Source organism: Elgaria multicarinata, chromosome 14 (assembly GCF_023053635.1).
Source record: "Elgaria multicarinata webbii isolate HBS135686 ecotype San Diego chromosome 14, rElgMul1.1.pri, whole genome shotgun sequence".
In the NCBI taxonomy this organism is placed as follows: Eukaryota; Metazoa; Chordata; class Lepidosauria; order Squamata; family Anguidae; genus Elgaria; species Elgaria multicarinata.
In genome coordinates, this window is record NC_086184.1 from 29,468,472 (window position 1) to 29,496,324 (window position 27,853).

Consider the following 27,853-nt stretch of genomic DNA (forward strand, 5'->3'; position numbering starts at 1 on the left):
CACACTAGGCCCCGATGGTGTGGGAAGTGAGCTGCAATGCATGCTGCTTGTAGCTTTCCAGTGGAAGAGCTTGGCTTTCTTAGCTCCAGTTACCATCCATCTGGAAGCACCCAAGGAATCTAAATCCCCCCTCTCCCTCAACAATCACTTCCACACAGGGGTTTTTTTTCATTCTAGAAGGGCGAAAAGCCTTTCCTAAAGCTTAATTACTGCCATTAAGAGTAGGGCTGTGCTCCACTCCAATTCGGATCGGGAATCCGGAGCTGAGCGACCTGATACACCTCCGTGAAAGGCAGATCCGAATCAGGTCGGGGGAGCTATGGATTGAGGCGAAGCGGTTCGCCTCCATCTGGAGCTCTGATGCAGGTAAGTAGGGGGGGAGGGGCTCACCTAGTGCCGCCTCTGCCACAGTCCGTGCGGTGGCAGCAGAGCCACGTAAGGGGGCAGGGGGGAGGGGGGCTTACCTGTGTTCATCGCCATCCGTCGCTGGCTTCAACTAAGGCCCAGGCTTGAGTTGAAGCTGGTGCCGGACTGCGCCGGAGGCAGATAAGTGGGGGGGGAGGGGGACTTTACCTGGCTCTGCTGCCGCCGTCTGTGCGGTGCCGGCAGCGGAGCCAGGTAAGGGGCAGGGGGAGGGGGCTTATTTGGCCCCCATTTTACCCCCCCTTCCTGACTTACCTGCCTCAGCCGTCCACCGCGGAGGCAAGTAGGAAAGGGGGGCGGGGCAAAATCTCGATCCACCCCTTTGGATCTCCCTCCGTGGAACGGATCGGGGGAGGGTTGGATCGACCCGAAGCGGCTCAGGCCCGATCCGAAAGTTCCGGATCAGGCCATGAAGCGGTTCGGGGGGCGCATGCACAGCTCTAATTAAGAGTTTCATGCTAAAATAGGATGGGTTGGGTTTTTTTTGTATTTCTGGCTCCGCCCCCTTCTGCTTTTGGCCCCTCCCTCCACTGGAACGCAGCTCCCGAGAGCTTCTCCAAAATTGAATTTGGTCCATGGACTGAGGGAGGTTCAACACCCCTGATTGCAGCCCTGCCTCAGGAGAACCTGATCGAGAGGCTAAACTGAAAGCCTGCAATGTCAGGGCAGCCGCATCTGTCTGGAAACCCTGAGGGCCAAAGGAGACATTCAATCACAGCTCCATGGCTGAATCTCCCCGCATAATTTTCTGCTCCACAAAACAGCCCTGAAAGTGTGTCATCTGGATCAGGGCCAGTGGAGGCCGATGGCTCTGATTTCAGTGGGCACTGTGATTCCATTCTGGGTTTCTGTCAGAATGACCAACAACTCTAAAGGAGCTCTCCAAGGTGCTGAACACATTTTGGGAAGAGCCAGTGTGGCCTAGTGGCTAGAGTGTCAGACTGGGAGTTGGGAGATCCGGGTTCTAGTCCCCACATGGCCATGGAAACCCACTGGGTGTCTTTGGGCCAGTCACAAACACTCAGCTCAGCCTACCTCACAGGGTTGTTGTTGTGAGGATAAAAATGGAGAGGAGGAGGATTATATACACTGCTTTGGGTTCCTTGGAGGAAAAAAAGGTGGGATATAAATGTTTTTTTATTATTATTATTATTATTGTTATTATTATTATTATTATTATTATTATTATTATTATTATTATTATGGTTCAGCACCTTGGAGAGCTCCTTCTGGCTAGTTCTGCCTAAAACCCAGAATGGAATCATAGCCCTATATGAATCGGCGCCACTAGCCTCCACTGATCAGGGCTCAGGTGTTTTTTAACTGCTACCCCATGGAAACATAACTTACATCTTTGGGGTCTGATCCAGCACAGGCTTGTCTTAGGTACTCTTTGCGCCACAGAGGGGGGAATGTGTAGATACAAAATTGAGCCCCTAGGTTTTCCTCTATGTGGCTAACAGCAGTTGGGAGGGGGGCAATTTAATGTGGGGAACTGATGCAAGGGCAAATGGTTCACCTCTCCCCCATAGCCCTGAACTAAACCAGTCGCCTGCAGCTGCTTTTTCTAGAAGAAAATCACACAAGGAGGTCCGCTCTGGGCTTCTCCTGCCTTGCAGTCCTCAAACTAGGCTTCAGCTCAGTTCCTTCGCCCACTAGAAAAAGCCACTTGGAAAAAAGCTTGGGCAGCAAAATTGTCTTGGGCCAGCCAGCCCTGCATATATTTGTGGCAGGAGGAAGCCTTACCTTACGCTCTCTTCTTGTATCCCCACACTAAGACACTGAGCAGCAGCAGCAGGAGGAGGATCCCGGCTCTGACTCCATTTCCAACTCCAAGTCGAAATCTGGCTCCAGCAGTTTCATTGCTGCTCGCTGGTTGAAAAGCAAAAGAAAAAAAAAATGAGAGGCGAAACCAACAGCTTCCTGTTGAACAGCTGTCCTGGAAAAGAAGTTCTGGCATTCGCCCACTGGTCTCTGGCAGGAAGGACAGCTGGGCAGGGCTTAATTTTGGCCAGCCCTAGACCCATTTTCTTGGCAAAACTAAGAGTAGGGTGACCATATGGAAAGCGGGAGAGGGCTCCTGTATCTTTAACAGTGGCCTAGAAAAGGGATTTTTCAGCATGTGTCTTTTGTAGGCATGCGGCACCTGGTGAAATGCCCTCTTCATCACAACGGTTAAAGCTGCAGGAGCCCTGCCCAATATTGTATCAGGTCACACTAAGCAGGGCTCCTGCAGCTTGAACTGTTGTGCTGAAGAGGGTACTTCACCAGCTGCGGCATGCCGACAAATGACACCTGCTGAAATTCCCTTTTTCTATACAGCAGTTAAAGATACAGGTGCCCCCAGTCCTCCTTTCCATACGGTCACCCTGTTGAGATAGGAATACGTTAAGACTGGTTTTGTTACAGCTTCAAATTAAGCTATGGTAAGGGTGGCCCTTGTTGCAACCTTGGTACAAGTTACTGGAGGAAATGGGCAGCATTGCAGTTAATTAGTTCAGGGGAATTTTGACCACAGCGAAGTCACAGGAGAGAGAGAGAGAGAGAGATGGATATCCTACAGTGTGGTTTCCTTTCATTCCGTTGCTCCTCCCCCTCTTCCCCTGCCCAACTCCACCATTTCTGGGAGCACATGTGAGTTTGCTCTCTCACTCCTGCTAACGTAATGAAATACAAAATAGACTGGAGAGAAATCCTTCACTTTGCAGAATGCCAGCCTCCATGCTAAAAGATAATAGTTATTAAAATCTTGAACGGACAGCACGAGTCGGACGTCAGAACATGGAGTCGCCCGCCCCACTGCAGTGTCCCACCCAGCCGAAGCCAAGCTGGGATGCTGGGGGAGGGTGAACGGACAGCTTCACATTCGCCCCCCCCCCCCCAGCATCTTGGCTTTGCTTCAGCTCCGCCCAATCAGCCAAGCCAGGATGCTGGGGTGTGAGTGAACGGACGGCTCCACATTCACCCCCCCCCCCAGCATCCCAGCTTTGCTTTGGCTGGGCCCGCCCAGCCAAGCCAGGATGCTGTGGGGGGGGCGAATGGACGGCGCCCGTCGGACGTCAGAACATGGAGCCGCCCGCCCCACTGTAGCGTCCCGTCCAGCCGGGATGACTTCGGGCGAGAGAAAGAAGGTAACACGGCCTCCATCCCCGCCTGTCTCCGCCTACCGGGGGGGGGTACGGTGGGGTGGTGGTGGTGGGGTACGCTGGGGGTGGTGGAAGCAGCTCACCTTGCCTAGGGCGCAAAAAAGCCTGGCACCGGCCCTGAGTGTGGCAGCCTTCTAAGTACCGTTATTTCTTCGATTCTAAGACGCCAACGATTGTAAGATGCACACTAATTTCAGTACCACCAACAGGAAAAAAAGCTTTGATTCTAAGAAATAATAAACGCACCCGCGATTCTAAGATGCACCCTGTTTTTAGAGATGTTTATATGGGGAAAAAGTGTGTCTTAGAATCGAAGAAATCCGGTAGTTTCTCTCCAAAAAGCACCATGTAAATTCACAGAAATACATCCAAACTCTTTCTAAAACGGTTTTTACATTGCAGCAAAAAACAAACGAACTTCCTGCCACTTTTGGAGGGGGCAATTTGGAGCAGAGAAGCACACACACACATTGGGAAACCTAAGGACAAATTGTCTTGGGGGAGCGGACGAGAGGAGGAAGGGTGCCTGCTTTGCCCTTTTTCCTACCTGGTGCTTTTCTCCAGGGGGCTGTCTGTAGGGTTTATTTGCCCTGTGGTAGCTGCACAGTGGCACTGCATTGGTTATACAACGCAGCTGCTAACATGCAGCAACTGTGGGGCATTTCCCCAAAGCTGCACCATGGGGACTTACTCCAACTTTTCCCCTTGAATAGGTCACTGTGGTCCTTCCACCTTGCTCTGGCGTCAAGCTGGGGGCATTCCCGGGTGGATGGTGACCTCTGGTAGGTCACCGGAAGCCAGGCAGAGAGCAGGACTGGCACGCCAAATGGCTGCTGGGAAGCCTGCAGGACACGGAACAATGGGCTGAAGTTACAGGAAGCCAGATTCCGGCTGGACATCAGGAAAAACTTCCTGACTGTTTGAGCAGTACGACATTGGAACCAGTTACCTAGGGAGGTTGTGGGCTCTCCCACACTGGAGGCATTCAAGAGGTAGTTGGACAACCATCTCTTAGTATGCTTTAGGGTGGTTTCCTGCATTGAGCAGGGGGTTGGACTTGATGGCCTTATAGGCCCCTTCCTATAAGGGGCCTATAACGGGCGGCGACGGCGGCAGGGCCCGGTAAACCCCCCCACCCTCCTCTCCCGGCCCTACCTGGCACCACTCCCCTCCACTGCGGAGGTCCAATTCGGAGCCCGAGCTCCGTGGCGAAGAGGAGCGGAGTATGGGAGGAGCGGTGCGGAGCGGGCCGATCCGAAATTTTTGGATCGGCCCGAAGGGCGGAGCGGGGGGGTCCGTGCACACCCCTAGAGGCAAATACTGTTGCTTTGAAAGGTGGACGGTTAGCACCAGCATCTAGCAAGGTTACCTTTAGTGCAGCTACTGGTAGATTTTGCTGATGTCATTTAATTTAAATGTGTTAATAAAAGTAATGGAAATATGAAAAAAAGGGCTCCATTAATGGACAAAATACACACAATAAGCCTGCTGTCCAACACACCCTTGGGTAGGAGTAAGTCCAAGTAATCACAGTGTGACTTAGTTCTGAATAAATGTATTTAAGATTGTACTGTGTGAGATATATATATATATATATATATATATATATATATATATATATATATATATAATCTTGCAAATTGGGCAGATCAAAAATCCCACAATGGTCTACAGCCCATTACATTTACAAGTTTCCCTCATTAAAAAAAAAGATTTAGGAAAGAAATTGATGTATTTACCACTAATAATCACTTGTGTCCCATTACTAAAAACACGGGGAAGACCCAAACTGACAACAGAACACAGGAAGGTCCCAGAATCAGCTAGAGCAGCTCTCTCCAGAGTGAAACGGCTAAATTTCTCGTTTATATCCGTCATTATACGAGTTCGGTCTGAGTTCTGTAATTTCCCCCTTCCGTCAGTTTTATTCCTATGCCAGTCAATAGACCACTTGGAAGTGAGGTTTCCCTCAATCCTGCACTCCATCGACAGTGCTGATCCTTCCATCACGTTCAAAGAGGCAGGGGTCTGAATCACAGAAAAGCGCTGAGGATCAGCCTCCATTGGGGACCCTGAAAGACAAGTTGAAACAACACAAGATGAAAGATTAAATGAAAGTGCCCAGTTTGTGAAAAATGCATCCAAGCTCTCTTTGGGGGCAACAGGATAAGGTCACAATCCCCTGCGTGTTCATCCCCGTCTTGTGATGAAGACGGAACTTCACCAGGTGCTGCATGCATACAAATGACACCTGCTGAAGTTCCTTTTTCAATACAACTGTTAAAGATACAGGAGCCCTGTCCTCCTTTTCCTATGGTCACCCTACCATAGCGCTCCCCTCCCCCTCCTGCTCACCCCCTCTATGGAACTCACCTGATGCCTCCGTGTGCATGAGCGAGGCGCCCATCCTCCATGACCGCCCCTCTGGCTTGCCAGAGATCCACCGTTGTAAACTACGGTGGCTGGAAATGGCCTTTTCCGGCCACCATAGTTTATAACAGTGGATCTACAGCAGTCCAGAGCAGCTCCCGTGGAGGACGGGCAGCTCGCCAAGGTGCACAGAGGCAGATGTGTGGGGGCAGCGGCTGGCCATTGAGCCAAATTGGGCCAAAGCACTTCGCCTGTTTTGGGCCAAGGCAGCCCAATCTGGTCCTGAACTGGATTTGGGTCAAATCAGCCCACCTTGGCTGCGTTTTGGAGTTCAGGGCTGAGGCAAAGCACACCTGGTGGCATGGAATTTCGTGATGAATTCAAGGGATGCAGCACGATCACGGTTGTCGTGTGGAAACAGAGCAACAATTTCACTTGTATCAAACAGTGCCAGAGCCATGCCTTGGAAGTGCCAGGGGCTGCAGGGTGGATGAACACGTTTAGACGCAGACCCTCACAGGCACACAGCCTCTTAGAGGATTTGTCAGCGAGACTTTTTAACCCACTGCATCTGCTTCCGGATACTTTACAAGATTAAGAGCTTATCGCTGCACAATTCCCTCCCCTTTCCTGCCTGTCTCTATTTTCTGCTACATAACCTCTAAGTGGAGCTGTGGGGTAGAGTGGAACAAAGTGCAATAATGCAGCTACACCGGCAAAGAGTGTTGTTTCCAAAAGAGACCGCATTTTCCCTCCCCGCAAAGAGCAGCTGGATACAGTTGGGCAGGGAGCAGGGCTCAGCGCCTCCATCCTGCACACCTTAAGGACCACCTTCTCCCATATGTTCTTCCTCGCATGCTCTGGTCGTCACCTGGGGGCCTTACTTTGGATCCCCCGGCCTCAGGAAGCTAAGTGGGCAGCCACAAGTGAGGGAGAGCAGTGGTGGAGAACCTCAGACATTGGTGGCCTGCAACTCCCAGCAGCTGTAGTCCAGGGTCTTCTCAGCAGTTGCGCCCACCGGATCTACAGCAAGCAAGATAAAACACTGAAAACATTTTGAAAACTGTATATGGAGTGTGTCATGGACCCCAACAGTTGTCAAAACTGTTATAAACTGTTTTGAAGCTGTAGTGTAGATCCAGCCCTGGTGGAACGCTCTGCTCAGAGGGATCCCTCGGGGCCTGACACAGTTTTAGGAGGTACATCAAAAGATGGCTCTTCTTAAAGAGCTGCTTCTTCTACAACATTTTTGTCATCTCCCGTGGTGCTGCTCATTAGCCACACTGTCACCCTCTTGGGTATGTTTGTACCTTTCCTAAGCTGTGGGATTCACATTCGCTGAGTTTTTCTCATTGTGATTTGGAAGAACCTCCAAGAGGCCTGAAGAGACTTGACCTCCCCCTCCCCCTGCTTACTCCCTTCCAGCTTCCCTTTAATGAAAATCCTCAGGCTGGTTAAATCTTCTTCCTTTTTAGGGGAGAAGTTTACCCTTGTGCAACCGAATGTGACCATGCTGGGTTTCTGGGGGAACTCTTTTCTTGCAGAGTATGTTGAATCTCATAGCACAGTGGCCACTGCTCCTGAGAGGTTCCGCGGCCACTTCCTTCTCACACGGGCCCTGAGCACCGCTCAGGATTAGGCATAGGCTTGCTTTCCCTCAAGTTCGGGGTTGGCAGAATGTTAATCTGGATTTATTGGTCAATTTCCAGCAGATTTGCAATAGATTGGGAAGGGTTGCAGAGTTCTTCCCCCCTTAGACAATTTTGCACATGTGCCATGAGCATTACCCACCCTATCTTCGGGTGCTTGGGGTTTGCTTTCTTTCCCCCCCCCCCTTTCTTGCTTTCTGTTCCTTCATTCGTGATGCCACTTCCCGACAGAGTGCCTTTGGGCGCCCAGCTGCACTGCTCAGCCACATCCTCCTCCGGACAGCTGCAGCTATGACACTCCCCCTCCCTGCCTCCACCCCAAGAACGTCTGCAGAACAATTCCCCGTCAACCGGGAAACACAGTCGTCACATTCTGCATCGCTCCTCTCACTGCATTGTGGCTCTCCAGACATTTTGGACTTCAACTCCAAGCATTCCAGACCATTGGCCATGCTGACTGGGGCTGATGGAAACTGAAGTCCAAAGCATCTGTAGGGCACAGGGTTGGGGAAGGCTGGCTTATGCATGTATTTATTTATTTATTTATTTACTTACTTACTTACTTATGAGACAGCAATCCTATGGTCCCTAGGCGAGCACCCCAGGGATCCTGGGATCCTCCGGATTCCCCCTTCTGAGGCTGGAGACAGCGCTCCCTCCCCACCCCCACCCTTATTTATTTAAAATACACCTTGGCTGCCTTTCAGGGCAGGAGCCCTCCCAAGGGGGTGCACAACAGTAAAACTCACGTAATTAAATATATATATATATAGTAAAAACAGCAACAGCAGCAAACATTCCCCCCAAGAACCCAACAACCAGCAACACTCACTGGCACAAAACGAAAGACACAACTGTCGCCACAACCCACTGCAATGAAACACCATCGGGGGAAGGCCATCAAGAGTTGCTTCCTGGGCACCTCTGGGAGCCCCTGCAGTTTGGGTTGCTGGCGCAATGAAGCCAGTCCTGCTGCCTGTGCAGAATAATATCCTGCAATGCGTCTGGGAAGGGAGAACGTTCCGACGCCCCTCTTTCAGATTTCCGACCTCCGAGGCCAAGTTCTAGCATTAACCTAGGATCCACCGCAGCACTACCCCCTTCCTGCAGCACCGTCAATGCGCATAGCCTTGGGACACATGTGAGGAGCCCCATGTTATGGGTCTGCCAGGGGAACCCAGGTTTCCAGAGGGTTGATGCTGGTAAGGGGTAGAAGCTCCAGGGTTCGGGGAGGTCTTGGCAGAGTACTACCCTGGGTACCTCCTACCCTCTGGGTGGATGCCGGCCCACTTGCAGCCATTGCAGGGTGGGTGGGCTTACCCACAACGCACTGGAATTGCCAGCGCATTGCTTTTGATGGAAAAAAAAGATGGGAAAAGATAGAGAAATAAAGGAGACCAGAGCACAGGGCTCAGGAAGTGGTGGCCCCTCACAGGTGTCACCAGCAGCGTGGCCCCCAGCATGTACCCAACTCTGCCACATGGTGGCACAGGAGCCACTCTCACCCCATTGAAGAACATGAGAAGTCCTGGGCCAGAGGAGATAACCTGCACTGTGGCTTCTCTCCACACACCAGTGTTCAACTCATGTTCTGGAGAGCTGATGTTGGCCGGGCAAGGAGTTACAGCATGGCCTTTTACCCACATTACCTGGAGTTGCTCATGTTACCATAGCAACATTGGAGCACCTGAGCACCATTTGAGCATACTGTGACCCATCAGCCATAAATCACACCCACTCCATGAGCCAGTCCAGATGGGAGAGGGGGACTGTCTCCAGACAGTCCTGAGACAGTCCCGATATAGATTACAGGGGTGGCGGGGGGGCTTCTTATTTTTTTATTTGCCCCTGGAACATGCTCCAGAAATTGGCATCTCCCTCATCTGCTAGCTTTCTTCAGATAGGAATTTATTGCATTAAAAAAAATGACTTCCACGCCGACTTCCAATCTGAAGGAGCACAGCCCAGAATTGTTGTTGTTGTTGTTGTTGTTGTTGTTGTGCATTCATAGAAAGGTCCGCCCCCTCCATCTGCAAGCTGAGGTGGCCCGGGGCCAGAATGTTCCAGCCTTGCCTAAAACCTCGCATTCTGCGTAATGGACAGAGCGGGAGTTAGAGCCCCTGGATCTGTAGCAGGGTTCTCAAAAGCAGGAGAAAACACTCATCAGAAAGGAAACTCACCCAGGAGCCAGGCAATGAAAAAAAGCAAGGGCGGAAAAGGTTTGACCAGCCGAAGGCTCATGTTGTCCCACGCAAGGTACGTTTTCTCCCTCCTGCTAACTCCACAATCCCGTCCGTCCGCAGGCAGTCTCCGGCTGCACCAGGGGGCTTGGCTTGGCTTGGCTTGGCTTGGCTGGTGAGGGTTTGCTTTCAACGGCCTGACCGCCTCCACTACGTGGAACTTGAGAAAACGCTCTAGAAGACCGCTGGGCTTTCGGTTCGTTTTAGCCTTTTTAATCTCACCACTCCCATCCTCTGCCTGCAGTTCCTCTTTTCTCTTTCCTTTTGATGTGCCTTGTCTTAATCTGTCGGTCTTTCATCCATTTTGCCAGCTGCTTAATACTTGCCCTTTGTGCGTGTGTTTTAAGTAGGGCTGTGCACACACACACTGAACCGCTTTGGATCCTGATCCGGACCAGGCCCAAACCGGTTTGGGTCGATCCGGACCTCCCCTGATCTGCTCCAGAACTGGATCCGGAGCGAGATCCGGAGATCCGGATTGATATTCAGCCCCCATTTTACCCCCCTTCCCCCCTTACTTGCCTCTGCGGTGGGCGGTGGAGGCAGGTAAGTGGAGAAAGGGGACAAAATGGGGGCCAAATAAGCCCCCCTCCTCCCTTACCTGGCTCCGCTGTCTGCCACCGCATGGACCACGACGGCGGACACATAGCTGGTTATCACTTGCCCTTTGTGTGCCTGTGTTTTAAGTTACTCAGGTTTTCAAGACTGTGGGAAGCCCTAGGCAGGCACTTGCCAGCTCATGTGTAGGGCTAAAATGTATAGGGGGACATGGATTTCCACATAAGCCCAATTGTTGCCAGGAAATCCAGCCCTTTTTCAGCTTGCCAGACTTCCACAGTGGAACAAAATGGGCTAAATGCTAGCACCTCTTAGCTTGTTTCAACTTCAACCAGACATAATGGTCAAAAACAACCAAGAAAAACACACCTATCTCATTGACATAGCAATACCTATTGACAAAAATGTTGCAGAAAAGGAAGAGGACAAGAGAGAGAAATATACATCACAGGTTATGGAAGTTAAAGAACTATGACAACAGGAAAAAGTTACAATTATTCCATTAGTCACATCAGTCACCAGCATCACATCATTTATTTTTTTACAGAAGACCTTCAGAAATTAGGCCTACCAAAATACATGCACGCCAACATCCAGAAAACGGTCATACTTAAAACATGTTCAATAGTCAGGAAAATTCTGATCAGTAAAAGACAACAAGACTTGGGAAAGCCCATCATGTTCATCTAGAAAAACCACCATGAGCAAGAAAAAAGAGATGATGATGATGATGATGATGATGATGATGATGATGATGGCAACCCTGCTAATTTTTAAAAAGATTTTTAAGAAGGATGAACAATTAGCAAATTTTTACAAAATATACGTAATGCCAATTATATCAAACAAATTGGAGAGGAAGGTCTATGGGTCAAAATGCATTATTTAATAGGAATGTCACCTCCAAATCATCCCCCCAACTCACAGAAAACTACAGCTCCCACACACACACACTGCAAACATGCACATGCATCCATTCATAGTCAAACAACCAGGCATCCCATTCAGACATCAATACACTCACACACTGCCAGCACACGTGCATGTGTGCACACACACACTTAGGATCACCTAAACACACGCATGCACATATCCATTCACTCAAAGACCCCATGCACCCCATTCACCTATTCTCTCTCTCTCTCTCTCTCTCTCTCTCACACACACACACACACACACACACACACACACACCTCAGTCTTACCTCCTACTTGCTGCTGCTGCTGCTGCTTCTTCTTCTTCCTTGCTGCTGCTTCTTCGTGCTTGCTTGCTTCTTCCTCTTCTTCTCCTCTTCTCTTTTTTAAAGTTTTTTTATTACAAGTTAGAAATACATTTACAGTTGCTTCTACACAGCATGATTATAATTATTAAAAATACTAAAAGGTTTTAACAGTAGAGCATTATCTTATCTATATTATATAACTGTCCTACCCAGTCTAGTTTCAAGTTCAACCTCATTGAATGGTAGCAATGGCGGAGGAGAAATTAGTTATGTAGAGGTTTAATTCAGTCAATAGAACCTTTAACATAGTTTACAAAAGGGGACCATATTGTTTCAAAAAGATCACGTCTCAGTTGCCCCGACAAGACCCAACGATGGTATGTTAACTTTTCAGAACAGGCTACGCCCCATACTTTCCTCTTCCAGCCATTTAACGTGGGCCCCTTCAAATCTTTCTAGCGCTCGGCAATTTCTAGACGCGCTGCCGTTACCAAGATAGTTACAAGTTCTTTATGGGTGAGGGATGGATTTAAAATATTTGGCAGGGACAACAGAGCCAGACTCGGGTTTAGCAGAATTGTCTGACCAGTGGCATCCAAAATTGTCTTCCAGAAGTGTTTTTGAAGCTTCCAGTCCCACCACATGTGAAGAAGAAATCCTCTTTCCTCGCACCCTCTCCAACATAATGGGGTGACAGAAGCCGATATGTGTGAGAGTTGTATTGGCATTATATGCCATCTTAGGATCACCTTAAGGGCTGCCTCCTGGATGTGGGACGATATGGTTCTAAGCGGGGGATTTGTCCAGATTTGCCTCCACTTTTCATCCTCTATCTGGATATGTAGGTCGGATTCCCATATGTTCTTCAATACCAGGGAGGAACCACCAATCTTTTCTAACAGTAGATCGTATATTTCTGAGTAGGGCTGTGCATGGACCCCCCAATCCGATCCCGATCGGGCCCGCTCCGCCCCGCCTTGATCTGCCTAGGGTCCGCTGCGGAGCTTTGGTTCCGAATAGGCCCCCTCCCTCTTCCCCCTTACCTGCTTCTGTCCCAGCCCATTGCCAGCTTCACTAGAGCCCGTGGCTCAACCAGGAACTGTAGGCCCCGCTTGCTGTAGACCTCCCTCCCCCTTGCTCCCTTACCTGGCTCTGCCGCCATCGCTGCACAGGCGGCGGTGGCAGGGCCAGGTAAACCCCCCTCCCTCCTCTCCCTTACCTGTGTCCATCCGCGGTCCCGCAGCTGCTTCAACTGAGGCCGAGGACTCAAACAGGAAGACCAGGTGCTCAATTGAAGCAGCCGTGGGGCCGCAGATGGATGCAGGTAAGACCCCCCTCCCCCTTGCCCCCTTACCTGGCTCTGCAGCTGTTGCTGCATGGGTGATGGCGGCGGCAGGGCCAGGTAACCCTCCCCTTACCTGCGTCCATCCTGGCCCGTCACCAGCTTCACTAGACCCCGCGGCTCAACCAGGAACTGTAGGCCTATACTTCTGGGTTGAGCCGTGGGCTCTAGTGAAGCCGGCAACAGGCCGTGACGGACCAGGTAAGACCCCCCTTCCCCCTTCCCTGGTTCTGCCGCCGTCGCCACACGGGCGGCAGCAGCAGGGCCAAGTAAACCCCCTTACCCTTTTTTCGGAGCTCCGGATCGAGGTGAAGGATCCGCCTTCACCTCGATCCGCGACGCTCCACTGCACCCCCGATCCTCTTCGCCTCCGCCTTAAGGGGAGGCGAAGCACCCCGATCCGCTTCTGCTTCTCCAGTCCGAGGAGAAGCGGAGCACAGCCCTATTTCTGAGGTCAGTCCCTTATCTTTTCCCTTAGGACTTAGGCATAGTTGTTCAAAGGGAGTGAGGGGGCGGAGGTCTACTCCCTGGCCAAACCTGGGTTTTAAGGAAGTTTTTACTTGCCGCATTTGAAACCAAGAGAATTTAATACCATTTAACTTGTCCTTTAGCTTGCTATCATTAATAACTCGACCCTCGTCCACAAAGTCTCTCAATCGATAGATTCCCTTCTTGTTCCAGCGCGTCTAATAGAGAGAAAGATGGGTGGACCATTTTTTCCAGATGGCAGAAGTGAGCCGTGTGAATGGGTTAGAAATCTGTTTAATGGTCGCCCACGAAAGATTTAAAAAGGGGAAAGCAGACAGTGTACCCGTGGGATATTAGCCTCGCATTTTATTAATCTAATTAACTGCCTATGCTGGAAAGCCTCAAAGTATGCCAGCAGGTTAGGCACTGCCAAGCCTCCTTTAGAGCGCTTTCTATAGAGCGTTTGCTTGTTTATACCAGAACGTTTGCCTCCACTGACAAAGCGATCCAGCGTAGCTTGCCATTTGGAGAAGCGCTTAGCCGGGATTTTAATGGGTAGGACCTGATAAAGAAATAAAAATTTAGGCAATAAGGGCATCTTTACAGCAGCTATTCTGCCAAGCCATGTAAGGTTTAATCGACTCCATTTAGTGAGATTGTTTAACATCTGTCTACGTAGTTGGCCAAAATTTCTTTTAAATAACTGGAGGGGATCTCTTGTTATAGTCACGCCTAAATAGCAGAAACCTCCAAAGCATGATTTGAGTCCTGATGTTGCACAGAGCGAGTTTGTGACCTTGGGGGGTGAGGGAGGTGTATATTTAAGGACATGAGGGTGGATTTTTCAATGTTTATTTTGAGTCCTGCTACTCTCTTAAAGGTGTTTAGCTCCTGTTGTATCTGGAATAGACCTGTGGGGGCATCACTGATCGTGAGAAGCATGTCGTTAGCAAACATATTTAATTTATATTCTACTCCCCGAATAAATATGCCTCTGATTTTTTGGTTTATTCTTAACTTAGAGGCTTCTGCATGCAAAGCACAGGCTACGACCCTTCCCAACGTAAACCGTTTTAGAAGGGTTTTGCAATAAATTCTTCTAAAACACGTGTGAAAGGATTTTATCTTCGAGATCCTTTCAGGGCTTACCCATAACTTCAGAAACCACCCCTCCCATCATGCCACACTTCTTCCTTTCGAGGCCCTCGTTGGCCAGTTGCCCCCAACACTCCCCATGTGCCAAAACCCATCCTCCGTCTTGTAGACCTGCCTCCCAGCTTCTTCTCCTGGCACACTTCAACACAAACTAAATTACTATGCCAAAGTCTAGACGGGCAGCTGGGTTAATCATTCCCAAACACAAAAGGTGTCTTGTGGCACCTCAGACACTAACATTGGTTGTGACGCAAGGGCTTGTATGCTTTGCTGCTGACCTGGAAGCCACCCTGCCCCAAAACAAAATAAGAACTCTACTTCAACTCTTTCACACTGAAATCTGCCTTTGAAGTTATCAGCAAGTTTGATTCTGTGTTCTTTAGGCTCCACTGAGAGCAAGGTTATTTCTCCCATTACAGGTGTTAAATTGGCACATAGTTTACAGCCTATGAGAGAGAGAGAGAGAGAGAGAGAGAGAGAGAGAGAATTCATCTTCAAGGTGGTCTAAAATTAGGGATGTGCTCCGCTTCTCCTCGAACCGGAGAAGCAGGAGCGGAGCGGGGGGCTTTGCCTACCCTTAAGGCGGAGGCGAAGAGGATTGGGGGGCCGGCGGAGCGTTGCAAAGAGGATCGAGGTGAAGGCGGATCCTTTGCCTCGATCCAGAGCTCCACAAGAAAGGTAAGTGGGGTTTACCGGGCCCTGCCGCTGTCGCTGTCGCCCATGCAGTGACAGCGGCAGGGCCTGGTAACCCCCCTCCCTCCTCTCCCTTACCTGTGTCCGTCCGCGGTCCCTCGGCTTCTTCAATTGAGCCCGCGGCTCAACTAGAAAGTCTAGGCCGCACTTGCGGCCTAGACTTCCTGGTTGAGCCACGGGCTCAATTAAAGAAGCCGAGGGACCGCGGACGGACGCAGGTAAGGCCCCTCTCCCCCTTGGTCCCTTACCGGGCTCTGCCGCTGTCGCCGCACAGGCGGCGACAGCGGCAGGGCCCGGTAAACCCCCCCTCCCTCCTCTCCCTGGCACCACTCCCCTCCACTGCGGAGCTCCGATTCGGAGCCGGAGCTCCGCAGCGAAGAGGAGTGGACTATGGGCGAAGCGGGGCGGAGCAGAGTGGGCCAATCCGAAATTTTCAGATCGGCCCATGGGGCGGATCGGGGTGTCCGTGCACACCCCTACCTAAAATGTTATTTTGCAATTGGATAAAGTGACCAAGAAGGGTGTTGATAACATTAACCCAAACTTGGTACTCAAAAATCATGCCGGCTGGTGTCCCGTAGTGTACCTGGATGTTTCCCTGGTTCCCTGCCTACACAGCACTCCACCAAATGGAACTGAATGGCTGGTTTTGTTCCATACTCTTTGCTTCACATGAGAACTGCATTTGAATTATGTGTTTGAATTCTTCGGATTATGCCCAGAAGGAAACAGGAAGCCTGGACCGATGGCTGGAACCCTGCTAGAACACGCTCTAGGTGGGGCGTAGCCAGCAAGCAGGAGGCACTGGATCCGGCCTGCTGTGGAATGCACTACCGCAACGGATGCTTCAGAAGACGGAGGCACCACCCTTTAAATTCTTCACTCTGTTGTCATCGAGAAAGCATCCGCAGCCTCCAAAAGGTGTCCTTAGCAAGACTGTTTAATTATTGCGTTTTCAATTCCAAAGTACTTTCATAGAACTTTTTACACCAGAGTTTAAAAAATAATATTTACATTACAAAAAGAGACATTGCCGATATTATTCAAGGATGAACATGTCTTTCCAACCCCTCCCCCAAAGAAGAAATAATACATATACACAGAAGTGATTTTCTATTGAGTTCCAAAAGGAGCCAATGCAGAACGTCGAAGCCCAGAGCCGTCTCCGCGGGATCATATGCTGGTACTGCTGGAAGGAAGCCGCATGCTGTTAGAAGAGGCGAACTGCATGGACTCCTTCTTGTGGGACTGCAGGACTTTCGCCAAGTACCAAAGGAAGATCAGGAAGCCTGTGGAGAGAAGAGAGGAGTAGTTAACAGAATAGAAGAATAGAATACAGGCAGCAGCTGGAGAGGATTGAGGAACTGGGGAGTGGCCAGGAACTGCAGTGGGTCAGGACTTGCACCCGTCATGACTCCCATGTTGCCAGCAACCAACATCAGGGAGGTCCATTGCTCAGTGGCATCTGCTTTGTATGCAGAAGGCTCCAGATTCTGCCCCTGGCTTCTCCAGGTAGGGCTAGGAAATGTTGGATAATGGAAACGACTCCACATGCTTCCACTAGGGAGCGATAGTCATCCCCCTTGTGGTCTGATCAGTTCATTTTCCTGCTCCCTCTCCTTCCTCTTCTCTTTTCCTACTCTTATCTTGCCTCTACAACAAGTGGTCTCTCCGGAAAGGAAGCAGATAACCGTATCTCCTGCCTTCACTCACTTACACGCACACACCCAGCCTTAGCGGGTGCTTTTAGTTAAAAGAGTGTTTGATAGCCTTCTGTGATGATGTGTATAAAGCCACTAAGTAAATTGACTTGAACTCCTTTTAAACTGGCTCGAGCCTGTGTTTATTGCCTCCAACACTAAATACTGTGTTGCCACACTTTCTCCATATAAGGCAACTCTGCTGTAAGTCACACCAGACTTTCCAACAGGAAAGATGCCCATCAGAAACCCTGGAGTGCTGTTGCCAGTCAATGTCAATAACACTGAGCTAGATGGCGCAAAGATCTGACACAATATAAAACAGCTTCCTGTATCCCTTGCAGATGAGTTGTGCCATAGCTCCATGGCAGAGCACCTGCCTTGCATGCAGAATGTCCCAGGTTCGAATTCCGGCATCTCCATCTCCCGGCATCTCTCCTCCAGGTTGGAAAAGACTCCAACCTGAAACCCTGGAGAGCTGCAACCAGCCAGGGTAAACAATACTTAGCTAAACAGACCAGTGATTCCGTTTATGCAGTTTCCTATGTGGTATGACAGTCTTTCGATTATTTCTAAATAACTGGATTTCCTCACATTGCTTCCTTTCACCAGAAAGCATGAGGCTAACTGAAAATGGGAATCGTGCGAGCCAAAGGAGTCGTGCTGGTTGTTGCAGGGCTGAAGTTCCAGACAAGCAGAACCAGCTGAAGAGGTCTTGAGAAACTTGACTGAAGTCTTCTCACCTCACTCAAAGGAAATTTCCCATCCCACCCTGCAGACTGAAGGCCTCTCTAGGCCTCTGTAGGCACTTTTGTAACTAGGAATGGTCAAATCTGTTGATTTCAGTTTCTCTCACTTTCCCAATCTTAAATTCAGTCCTTCTCCAACTTTGAGAATTTCTCCTATCTCAAATTAGATTTGACCCAAACTTTGAGAAATTGTTTTTCAAAAGTTTGCATGAAAACTTAGAAGCATTTTGGGCACATTTCTACATTTATTTTTGTGTGCATTTTTGCCTAAGATGCCATTTTAAAGCAATTTTTATTTAATTTTTAATGTTTATTGCATTTATATACCGCCCCATAGCCAAAGCTCTCTGGGCAGTTTAAAATGCATTTTTAAACATGATTTCCCTTAATATGTGGATCTTTGCATATATATTTTGACTGGAGAATTCCACTGCAAAATTCAGAGGTGTGCGAATTTAAAAGGGTAACTGCGTTTCTGTGCAAAATTAGGTAAATTAATATTAAAATGTGAACTGGATGAATTTCTTCCTCATCCCTGTCTTCCCCTTACACAGTGCATCATTGTCTACATTGGTTATTTTATTTTTAATTTCTTCAGTGCTGGAAAAACAATCTAATTAGCGCAGCCTTCCTCAACCTGGGGCGCTCCAGATGTGTTGGACTGCATCTCCCAGAATGCCCCAGCCAGAGCTGGGGCATTCTGGGAGTTGTAGTCCAACACATCTGGAGCGCCCCAGGTTGAGGAAGGCTGAATTAGAGTGAAAGGACCTTTTAAGGAAAAACTCAGCACAGGAAAAACAGTCTAATTAAAGTGAAAGAGCCTTGGCAAAGAATACTAACAGACAACCTTTTTATTACTTAATCACACTTTAAAGATAAGTTGCCTTTTTTCCAAAGAGAGAAGAGGAGGATAAGACATACTTTGTCCATGGCAGGCAGCTGTAACCTGGATGCCTTCTCTAGCATCAGTGAACAGCTAGCTGGAATTTTTATCAGAAATAAAAATTCAAGGAAGAAAATAGGCAAAGAACATAGATGAAGTTTAAAAAAAATTTAAAGGGCCCCAGTCACCTGAAAGGCGTCTGCAAGGAGTTGGTGCAGGAGTGGCTGGACATGACCAGGTCTGGGCAGAGTGACCAAATTGTTAAAAGTAAAACCAGGATGTTAGAATTAGGGTTGAAGAGAGGCAATAGATGACGCCAATAGTAATGATTTAAAAGACTGTTGAAATGGGTTTGTATACACGCATTCGTTGCCCTATAATCACCTCTAGTCAAACAGATTCTGCAGGTTTTGGAAGCCACTCAAAAGCCTACAACACCTGTTTGACCAGAGGCAGAAGCAGGATGAAGGTTGAAAAACAAGCCTCTTTCAAAACATCCTGAACTCTCTGAACAAAGCTCTAGACTGGCCTTTCTAAGGAGATTCGGGCTCTTGCAGAGAAAAGAATGACCCTCTTGTCATGGCTTTGGGTGAGAGGCTAATCTTCACTTCTAATTTGACCTGAGGGAGGTGGGCAGGTGCAAAAAGAGAAGAGAGGTAAGAGGTTTCTCTGCATGACAAGCTTGGACCAATAAAATTGCCATGGCAGTGAGGAGGTCAGAGATCACTAACAGGGCAATTCCTCCTCAGCCTCCTCACTGAACTCCGAAAGTGAGGCAGAATAAGGGACCTTTTGGGGCCTTGGGTACGTTCGGGAGTTTGAGCAAGTGTTGTGGGCAGGGGAGGTGTGGCAAAGGAGAAGTATCCTGCCCAAAAGACTGAGCAGGTGGCAGAGGCAGGGCTGAGCCCCCAAACCCTAAACAGCGCCTTTGACCCCAGTGTTCAGCACTAGCAGAAACCTTTTTCACAGCAATTCCAGCTGCCGGTTATTATTATTATTATTATTATTATTATTATTATTATTATTATCATCATTATCATTATTATTATTATATTTATTTGTATCCCGCCTTTTGCCCAATACTGGGCCTCAAGGCGGCCTTACAAAGTTTAAAATATACATGGAGGGGGGGAGGGAAACAAAACCATAAACAATTAAAAAATACACAACAAAATTATAAGACATTAACATAGATGGAGGGCTGGATTATTCTCCAAAGGCCTGCTGGAACAAAAAAGTTTTAGCCTGCTTCCGAAAGCCCATCAAGGAGGGAGCCAGCCTAGCTTCCCTGGGAAGAGAGTTCCAGAGCACCGGAGCAGCCACCGAGAAGGCCCTCTCCCATGTTCCCACCAAGCGTGCCTGTGAAGAAGGTGGGACTGAAAGAAGGGCTTCTCCAGAAGATCTCAAAGCACGGGCAGGCTCATAAGGGAGAATACGTTCTTTCAAATAACCTGGACCCGAACCATATAGAGCTTTATAGGTCATAACCAGCACTTTGAATGGTGCCCGGAAACAGACTGGAAGCCAGTGGAGCTGTTTTAACAGGGGAGTTGTCTGCTCTCTGTAACCAGCCCCAGTCAACAATCTGGATGCAGCTCTTTGAACCAGCTGGAGTTTCCGAACACTCTTCAAAGGCAGCCCCACGTAGAGCGCGTTACAGTAAGAAAATGAGTTGAAAAGAAAAGAAAAGTGGCAGCACTAGGGCACCTTACTGGGCATCAAGAAAGCTGTTCAGTGGTACATTGATACCCACAGCCATGATGATGCCTTGGGAGATAACAAATAGCTTTCGTCTCAAATCCATTGGTCTAAGATGCTACAAGATTCCTAAAACTGACTAAACAGCAGCTGATCTTCAGGAATTTGCCACAAAACTACATTTCCCAGAGTTCCTAGGGAAACAATGGCTATGCTGCCAGGGAATGATAGCAGTTGTAGTACAACCCATCGTAAGGGTGCCAGGTCAAGGAAGGATGGTTTACTCCAACTTGAGGTCACTCACTACACACACATTCTTCCCAGGCTGCTTGAAGTACTGGGAGAAAGAATCCGCCGGACCCACTGACCTTGGAGAGAGTTGATGATGGTGAAAAGGTAGACGGCCACAAGCTTGAAGGTTCCAGAGGTGAACGAGAAGAAGATCAGCCCCCAAGGGATGCCCAGGACACAACTCAGTCCCAGAAGCATCACGGCGTATTCCCAGTGCTTTTCCCGGTATCTCAGTTTGAGGATCTCTCGCACCATAGCGGCCAGGATGATACTGTTGAAGAAGAGCACCAGGCTTAAAAATCCCAAGTTCAGGTAGTTGTTGATCTCCTTTTTTGTGATCCAGCAACTGGAAAAGAAAAGGCAGAGGTTTGAGGTCTGTGGCACTGAACTGGGACGTCTCCAAAGCATGTTCCTTCCACCTTTTGTCCCTAGAGAGCCTTCTCCCGAGATAAAACTATGCAGTGTTCTTTGATGCTGCACTAATCCACTTCATGGTGGTGGTGGTTTTAAAAAATGCAGAAACTAGAATACAAATGCAGTTTAGAAAGATTAAATGTATTTTCAAGCTTGGAAATAGCCTGGTCACCCATGGTGAGTAAAAAAATCATATCCAGGCAACCACGTCTGGAAGCTAAAATGTTGGTTCTTTTCTTTTAGGTCACAAATGACTAAAGGTGGGTGTGTTCAAGACTTTTCTATACATTGTGAATCCTCTAAAGAACAGCAGCTGCATATTCAGGGCCGGAGAAAGGGCGTTTTTACACCATCATCCCCTTCCCCAATGTCAGCTCTGCCTCTCAGACTAGGGATGTTGCTGAAGTCCAAGAGGGTGGAGTCCGATAGACTCTCCCCACCTGGCTTCCCAGACTGCCGTCCGTGGACCGCCATCGCTTATCCGCTGTCTTCAGCTCCTGCCGGGCGGTCCACAGGTGTTCAATGAGCAGGCGCAGTGAGCTGCTGTTTTGCGTAGAAAGGGAAGTTCATTGTTTTAGATAAAAGACACCTTATGCAAATGGCGGTTGTAACATGGTCATGTACTCAAGATTACACACCTGAATGGCTGCTTTACAGGTCGCTGAGGACTCAGGCGCCCGAGCCCTGCTCACTGAGCGCCCACGGGCTGCCTGGCAGGTTCCCATTCATTAATAATAATAATAATATAATAATAATAATAATATAGCACCATCAATGTACATGGTGCTGTTCACTGGCTGCCTATTCACTACTGGGCCAGGTTTAAGGTTCTTGTACTTGTTTACAAAGCCCTAAACAACTTGGGACCAGGATACCTGAGAGAGCGCCTTCTCGCCTACCAACCTGCCCGGTCACTGAGGTCATCTGAGGGCCTGCTCCTGGTGGTTCCACCTAGATCCATCCTCCGATTGGAATCCACCAGGGGAAGAGCCTTCAGCGTGGTGGCCCCCCTCCTGTGGAACTCCCTGCCTCTGGAGGTCAGGCAGGTGCCAACCTTTTGCTCCTTTAGGTGCCTCCTGAAAACATCTTTATTCCAAGAAGCCTTTCCTTAATATGCAGCCTTGAATCTCTGTTCTTGCTTCTTTTAAATTTTGTTTTGACTGTTTTATTCTGTTTTTATTTTCATTTTATCTTGTATACCGCTCCGAAATTTTTCAATGGGGAGCGGTATATAAATATTCTAAATAAATAAATAGTAAAACAATAAATGGGGAGGGTAAGTGGCACCAGTTCAGCCAGCTGAGTACAGGGCAAGGTGGTTCATCCATCCCTAGCTGAGATGAACCAGGAGCTGCAAATGACACATCTGCCTGGATGTGTAATTTGCCCTCTCTCATTCAGACAACAACATCTGGTGTTCCTTGCTCTGGCTGCTTATATAGAACCTGTAAAGAGCAACGTTTGTTGCAGCCACAGCAGTAACATCTAAGGAAGGGCTACAGAACCTCATGTCCAGCGGATAAATCCAGCCGTCTGGGGGTCCCCAGGTGGCCACACCCTTTCCCTGACTTCGCCCCAAGTGTTCAGATCCTCTTTCAGCCCGAGAGCCAGACTCTATTCCAGAGATGTTCTCGGGGGCCACATTCCGGTGGTGGGCAGGACTGAAGCCAAAAGGGGAGGGGGCAAAATTACCAGCCTATTTTAGCTGAAAGCTTTTGACTGGGAAAATCTGCATGAAAGCTAGGAAATGATCAGTGGTTGGGCGAAAGAGGGTGGGGCCAGGGAAGAGGGTGGAGCCTTCTGGGGAACCCAGGAGGACTGGATTGGGATCCTCAGAGGGCTGGATTTGCGCCCCCCCCAGTGGCCTGTGGTTCTGCACCCCTGGTCTATTGCTAAATGGTGAATGCAGCTGCCTGAATCAACATGGCAATGGGAGCTACTTTGTCCTGCCCCCCTTATTCAGCCCCCCAAAACTTACATGGTTGCATTGGTGTATCTCTCAGGGGACTCGTAGACTTTAAAGGAGACGGGTCCATAGTGCGACTGATCAACCACAAAGATCAGAGTGACTACGAACATAGGAAAGCCTGCAGGGAGAGAAGAACCCAAGTTAATGTTTCTACCCCACACCTTGGCGTGGTCCTTGGAGATCTCTGTTCTCACACAAATTTATTTTATTGTTAAGTCTTGATGAATGACTTTCCTGCTAAAATAACAAAACGTCTTGTGGCACCTGAAAGACTGACAGGTTTATTCTGGCATAAGCATTCATCAGTTGCATGGACTGTTAACCTCAAATTGGCCACATGCTGGGTGGGGCAGGGAGAGAGGCAAACTGTGTGGTTAGAGGTAACTGAAGCGCAAACAGTACAGACATCAATAATTACCTTCACAGTTGCCTTGCCATTCATAAAACGTAGTTTTATGACATCCGTGTAATGGTGAGCCAATTCACATATGTAATATGTTTCTTTTTAAAAACAAACAAACAAACACCTCCATCCTTATCCAAACCACAGGAAATAGAGCTGAATCTCTACAATTCATCAAGAGATTCAACTTTATTTTATCTGGTTTAAATGACAATGTGTGTCTGTGTGTGTTTGTTTAAACAAAGGACAAAGGAAGGCTTGAAAAAATGGTAGCCCCCTGCAAGAGCTGTGGCCCTTTCTACCTCCGAATTCTGCTGTGTCTGCAGACCAGGCCTGAGCCTCAGAGAGAGCAGCTTGCCTAAGGCCAGCTTGTGAGTGAATGGCTGTAGCAAGATTTGAATTGGGGGCTTCGTAGCAATCTGCTCACACACTTGGCCAGTACCCTGCACCAGATGCTTCTCCTCTCACAGTGGTCTGTATCCAATGTTAGCCTAACTTAAGTCCCATTCGCACAAGGTCAGGGCCTTGCTAGAGGAAAGGTTAGTCCGGTGCGAGCCCTGGGCCGGCCCCTGTGCGTCCAGATGACACACAGGGGATCCCGGGCTCAGGCAAGGGTAACCCTCCCTTGGCCCAGGATAACCTGCACCACTTGTGGCCCGGTATTTCCCATGGTCCCGGGCTGAGCCGCTTCTCCCGGCTACTGCAATTACTCGCGAGTAGCCAGGAAAAGCGGCGGACAGGGTGCAGCATTCCACAGGAGCACTGGGCCCATCGGGGCAGGGGGAGAGATCGGGGATGGGGAGATCGCGGGGGGGAAGCAGAGATCGCAGGGGGGAATCGCGGCCAGCGTGGGGAAATCAGGGGTGGAGGGGGAGCAGGGAACCCTTAAAAAAAAAAACACCACTTACCGTTGCCGGTGGTGCGCTCCTGCGCACCCCATCCTTTAAGTCAAAATCAAAATGGCGGATGCGACAGGGCTTTTCTGTAGCCCGTCGTGTCTGATGTGTGGATAGGAGCAACAGCCCGCGCTACTTGTAGCACGGGCTGGCCCCTCCCCACACCCAGATTTTCAGGTAGGTCTAGCAACGCCCTCAGTCTAGCATTGGCTGTAACCCCCATGTGCCTTTTCTCTCTCTCTCGTAGCCCACTTTTCCTAGGGTCAAGACTTCCTGTAGCCCGGCCTGCTAGAGATCTGCTCCATTCCCACCCTCCTCTGGAACTCACCCCAGCCCACGAGGCAGAGCTTGAGCAGGAGGTGTTTGACGTAGGAATGGAAGACCTCAATCACAAGCTGGTAGAGGCTGTAGCCCTCGATGCCCATCCAGGTCAGGCAGGCGAGCACGCCGAAGTGCAGGAACATGGCGCCAGCTTTGCAAGACGCGTCCCCGCCACTGGGAGCCAGGGGCACAGCGATGAGGAAGCTCATGTCAAGGATGAAGATGGCCCAGAGGAGGTTCATGTGGACGTAGACAATGTGGTCTCTCTGCTTCTTCCTGGGGGGGATGGAGAACATGGTAAGAATGTCGCAACTTAAGCAGAGCCAACGGTCTGCCTGGCTCAACGGTGGCCAACCAGCTGCCCACGGGAAGCTCACAAGGAGGACATGAGTGCCACAGCACCCTCCTACCCGTGTCCCCCAGCAACCAGTGTACACAGGCATACTGGAGGTAGCAACTGTCCATCAGGACTATTAGCCCCCGAGGAGATTTGTTTCCCATTCTTGCGTGGGATTTGAAAAGCTACAGCCAGCTTGTACCAGTGTCAAGAAATGTTTGGATACTTCTTGCCATACTCCTTGGCAATTAAAGCAAGGGTGCAGAACCTGAGGCCCATGGGCCAAATCTGGCTCACCTGGGGAACCAAAGCTGGGGCCTCAGGTTTCCCCAGAGGGCCCGCCCCCTTTCTCCTGACATGTATGGGGTTGCTGGTTTTGCAGCATTTGTGTGAATTTCCCCCCATTCTAAAAGGTTGAAATGCCTCTCTTAAGACTTAGTTGCTAGTTCTAGGAGGGTTAAACTAAAATATGCTGGTATGTTTATTACTTGGAGCTCACCCTCTTTGCCTTTGGCCTTGCCCATTGGCCATGGTGGCTGGGAATTATGGGAGTTGCAGTCCAGCACATGGAGGCACTGGATTGGGGACGGATGCTCTCAGTTGTCTTCTTCCTCACAGCTCTGCCCTCTCTCCGCACTGCTGATTTTTCTAACATCCCATCCCTGCTCCTGCCTAGCAGATCATCCCCCGTAGATCTTCATCCCTGGGGTCCAGGAATTCCTCGGCTTGTTTCCTCCTTCTGAGCCGCCCTCCCACCCACCTCCGCTACAAAAAAACCCCTGCTCCATTTCCGATTCAGAGCAGGAACGCCGTCCCTACCTCGAGCACAGGAAGAAGAAGATGGTGAGGAACGAAGCCAATGCCGAAATGATGCAACCGACGTAAGTGACGACGGTCAGATAATGATGGTGGACGGGGTCGACGTCTGGGGAGGACACCTAATGGTGGACGGAAACAGTCTGAGAAAACCAGCAAAGAGGAAAAGAAGGAAAGGGAGGGGGGGGTCTTTGGGGAGCTCAGCAGGCAGGCAGCACTCACCATCAGCACTGCGAAGAAGGTGAGATGATCGCAAAGGCAGGTCAGGTGGGTTTTCCCACGCACCACTTCACAACCTGACTCATTCCACTCGCCGGAGTGGCCAGCTAGGGCGAAAAGGAAAGCCCACATTAGAGATCAGGGTCTTTAAGCAGAAGAAATAAACAAGCACATGTACAATGCGGAGGGGGCTGTTGATTCTACAAATGTTGGGGTGGTGAGGACGGACATTTTCAGGGCCTGGGGCTCCATCCAACAGTGCTACGGGGAGGTAAGAATGCTGGGGACCCTGGACGTGCCTATGCCCTGTGGAGCTGGCATTCACGTTGGCTTTGGCTGGAGCTCAATGGCAGAGCGCCTGCTTTGCATGCAGAAGGTTATAGTAAGATAGGAGTGATAACACTCAACCACAAAGGTACTAAGAAAGTTTTATAGACGAATAATTCAAAAGATATCACAAATGTACAAAAGACAGGCACATAGATAACATTTACAAGATTTATTTTATTTATTTATTTATTTATTTATTTATTACATTTTTATACCGCCCAATAGCCGAAGTTCTCTGGGCAGTTCACAAAAATTGTGTGTTCGAAGAATTCTCGAAAAATCGAGAATTCTTTGTCAGTAGGACTAATCACATTCGTTGTCATTTACTAGTAAATGACAACGAATGAGATTGGTTACAAATGCTGAGTAAGGTGTTTTTGTATCATTCTACAGCGTCCTACTGACGAAGAATTCTCGAAACAGAACTTGTACCGGACTACTGTTTATTAGACGCTTTATGAAATTATTTATTAGATGCGTATTTATGAGATCATTGATTCTTGTCATGAATGTTTAATGGATGCCAACTTTTTGTAGGCTTCATTATGAATGTTTGATGTACACCTTGTAAATGTTATCTACCATATTTCTTCAATTCTAAGGCGCACTTTTTTCCCCATACAAACATCTCTAAAAACGGGGTGCGTCTTAGAATCGCGGGTGCGATTATTATTTCTTAGAATCAAAGCTTTTTTTCTGTTGGCGGTACTGAAATTAGTGTGCGTCTTACAATCGATGGCGTCTTACAATCAAAGAAATACGGTATATGCCTGTCTTTTGTACATTTGTGATAACTTTTGAATTATTCATCTATAAAATTTTCTTAGTACCTTTGTGGTTGAGTGTTATCACTGTTGTTATTTTCAACCACAGCCTTCTATTTCACTTTATTTTGCATGCAGAAGGTGCCAGGTTCAATCCCCAGCATCACCAGGTGGGAAATATTCCTGCCTGAAATCCTGGGGACCTGCTGCTGCCAGTCAGTGTTGACAACATCGGGCTAGATGGACCCAAGTGTCTGACTCAGTAGAAGGCAGCGTCCAATGATCTGTATGAGTTCCGGAGCTCTCACACATTTAGGGATGTCGGAGGAAGCCATATAAGGGGTGGAACTCAACAAACTTCCTTTGATTCGAACCCATGGTCTTAGGTCCATTTTCCATGAACTGGCCCAACCTGACCTGCATCAAGTTGGGCCAGTTGGTGGATTTACCATATTTTTAAAAAAAATTGCCCAAAGAAAGATTTGCACAGATTTCGACTGCAATTTATGTAAATTGTGCACATTTCACCCACAAATATTCGTTTGTGGGCATTGAACAATAAACAAACAAAAAAATACGGAAGAAGTTTCCAGAGTTCAGGAAAACCCTTCGACTTGGTCCGCAAATGTGAGCGGAGTCGGGTATGCCGGGGAACTCTGTCCAGCCAAAAACAAAACGGAAATGCAGAAACAGAGGAGCAGGTTGCACTGTGTGTGTGGCGGGGGGTGGGCCTCCAGTTTCGAAAGGAAGAAGGAAGAAAGGAAGAGGTCAGCTATCAGAAATCTGGAAATCTCTAT

At 49.0% G+C, this 27,853-nt stretch overlaps 2 protein-coding genes across 4 annotated transcripts in view; both read right to left on the bottom strand.

Moving 5' to 3' along the window:
* Nucleotides 1-11,521: 11,521 nt before the first annotated feature.
* The window catches only part of TMEM170A (transmembrane protein 170A), a 382,399-nt gene continuing 366,067 nt past the window's right edge, over nucleotides 11,522-27,853 (bottom strand). The window contains exon 4 of the transcript XR_010026142.1: nucleotides 11,522-11,579. The gene's annotated coding sequence lies outside the window, so the exon portion shown is untranslated. The remainder of the gene's footprint in view (nucleotides 11,580-27,853) is intronic.
* Nucleotides 16,188-27,853, bottom strand: part of ADGRG1 (adhesion G protein-coupled receptor G1) — a 56,396-nt gene continuing 44,730 nt past the window's right edge. For all 3 annotated transcript variants that reach the window (XM_063141160.1, XM_063141161.1, XM_063141162.1), the window contains exons 9-14: nucleotides 25,966-26,069; nucleotides 25,747-25,865; nucleotides 24,598-24,866; nucleotides 22,980-23,088; nucleotides 20,665-20,933; nucleotides 16,188-16,555 (exon numbers count right to left, since the gene is read on the bottom strand). In XM_063141160.1, coding sequence (XP_062997230.1) covers nucleotides 16,440-16,555; nucleotides 20,665-20,933; nucleotides 22,980-23,088; nucleotides 24,598-24,866; nucleotides 25,747-25,865; nucleotides 25,966-26,069 — 986 coding nt within the window. In that variant the 3' untranslated portion in view covers nucleotides 16,188-16,439. The remainder of the gene's footprint in view (nucleotides 16,556-20,664; nucleotides 20,934-22,979; nucleotides 23,089-24,597; nucleotides 24,867-25,746; nucleotides 25,866-25,965; nucleotides 26,070-27,853) is intronic.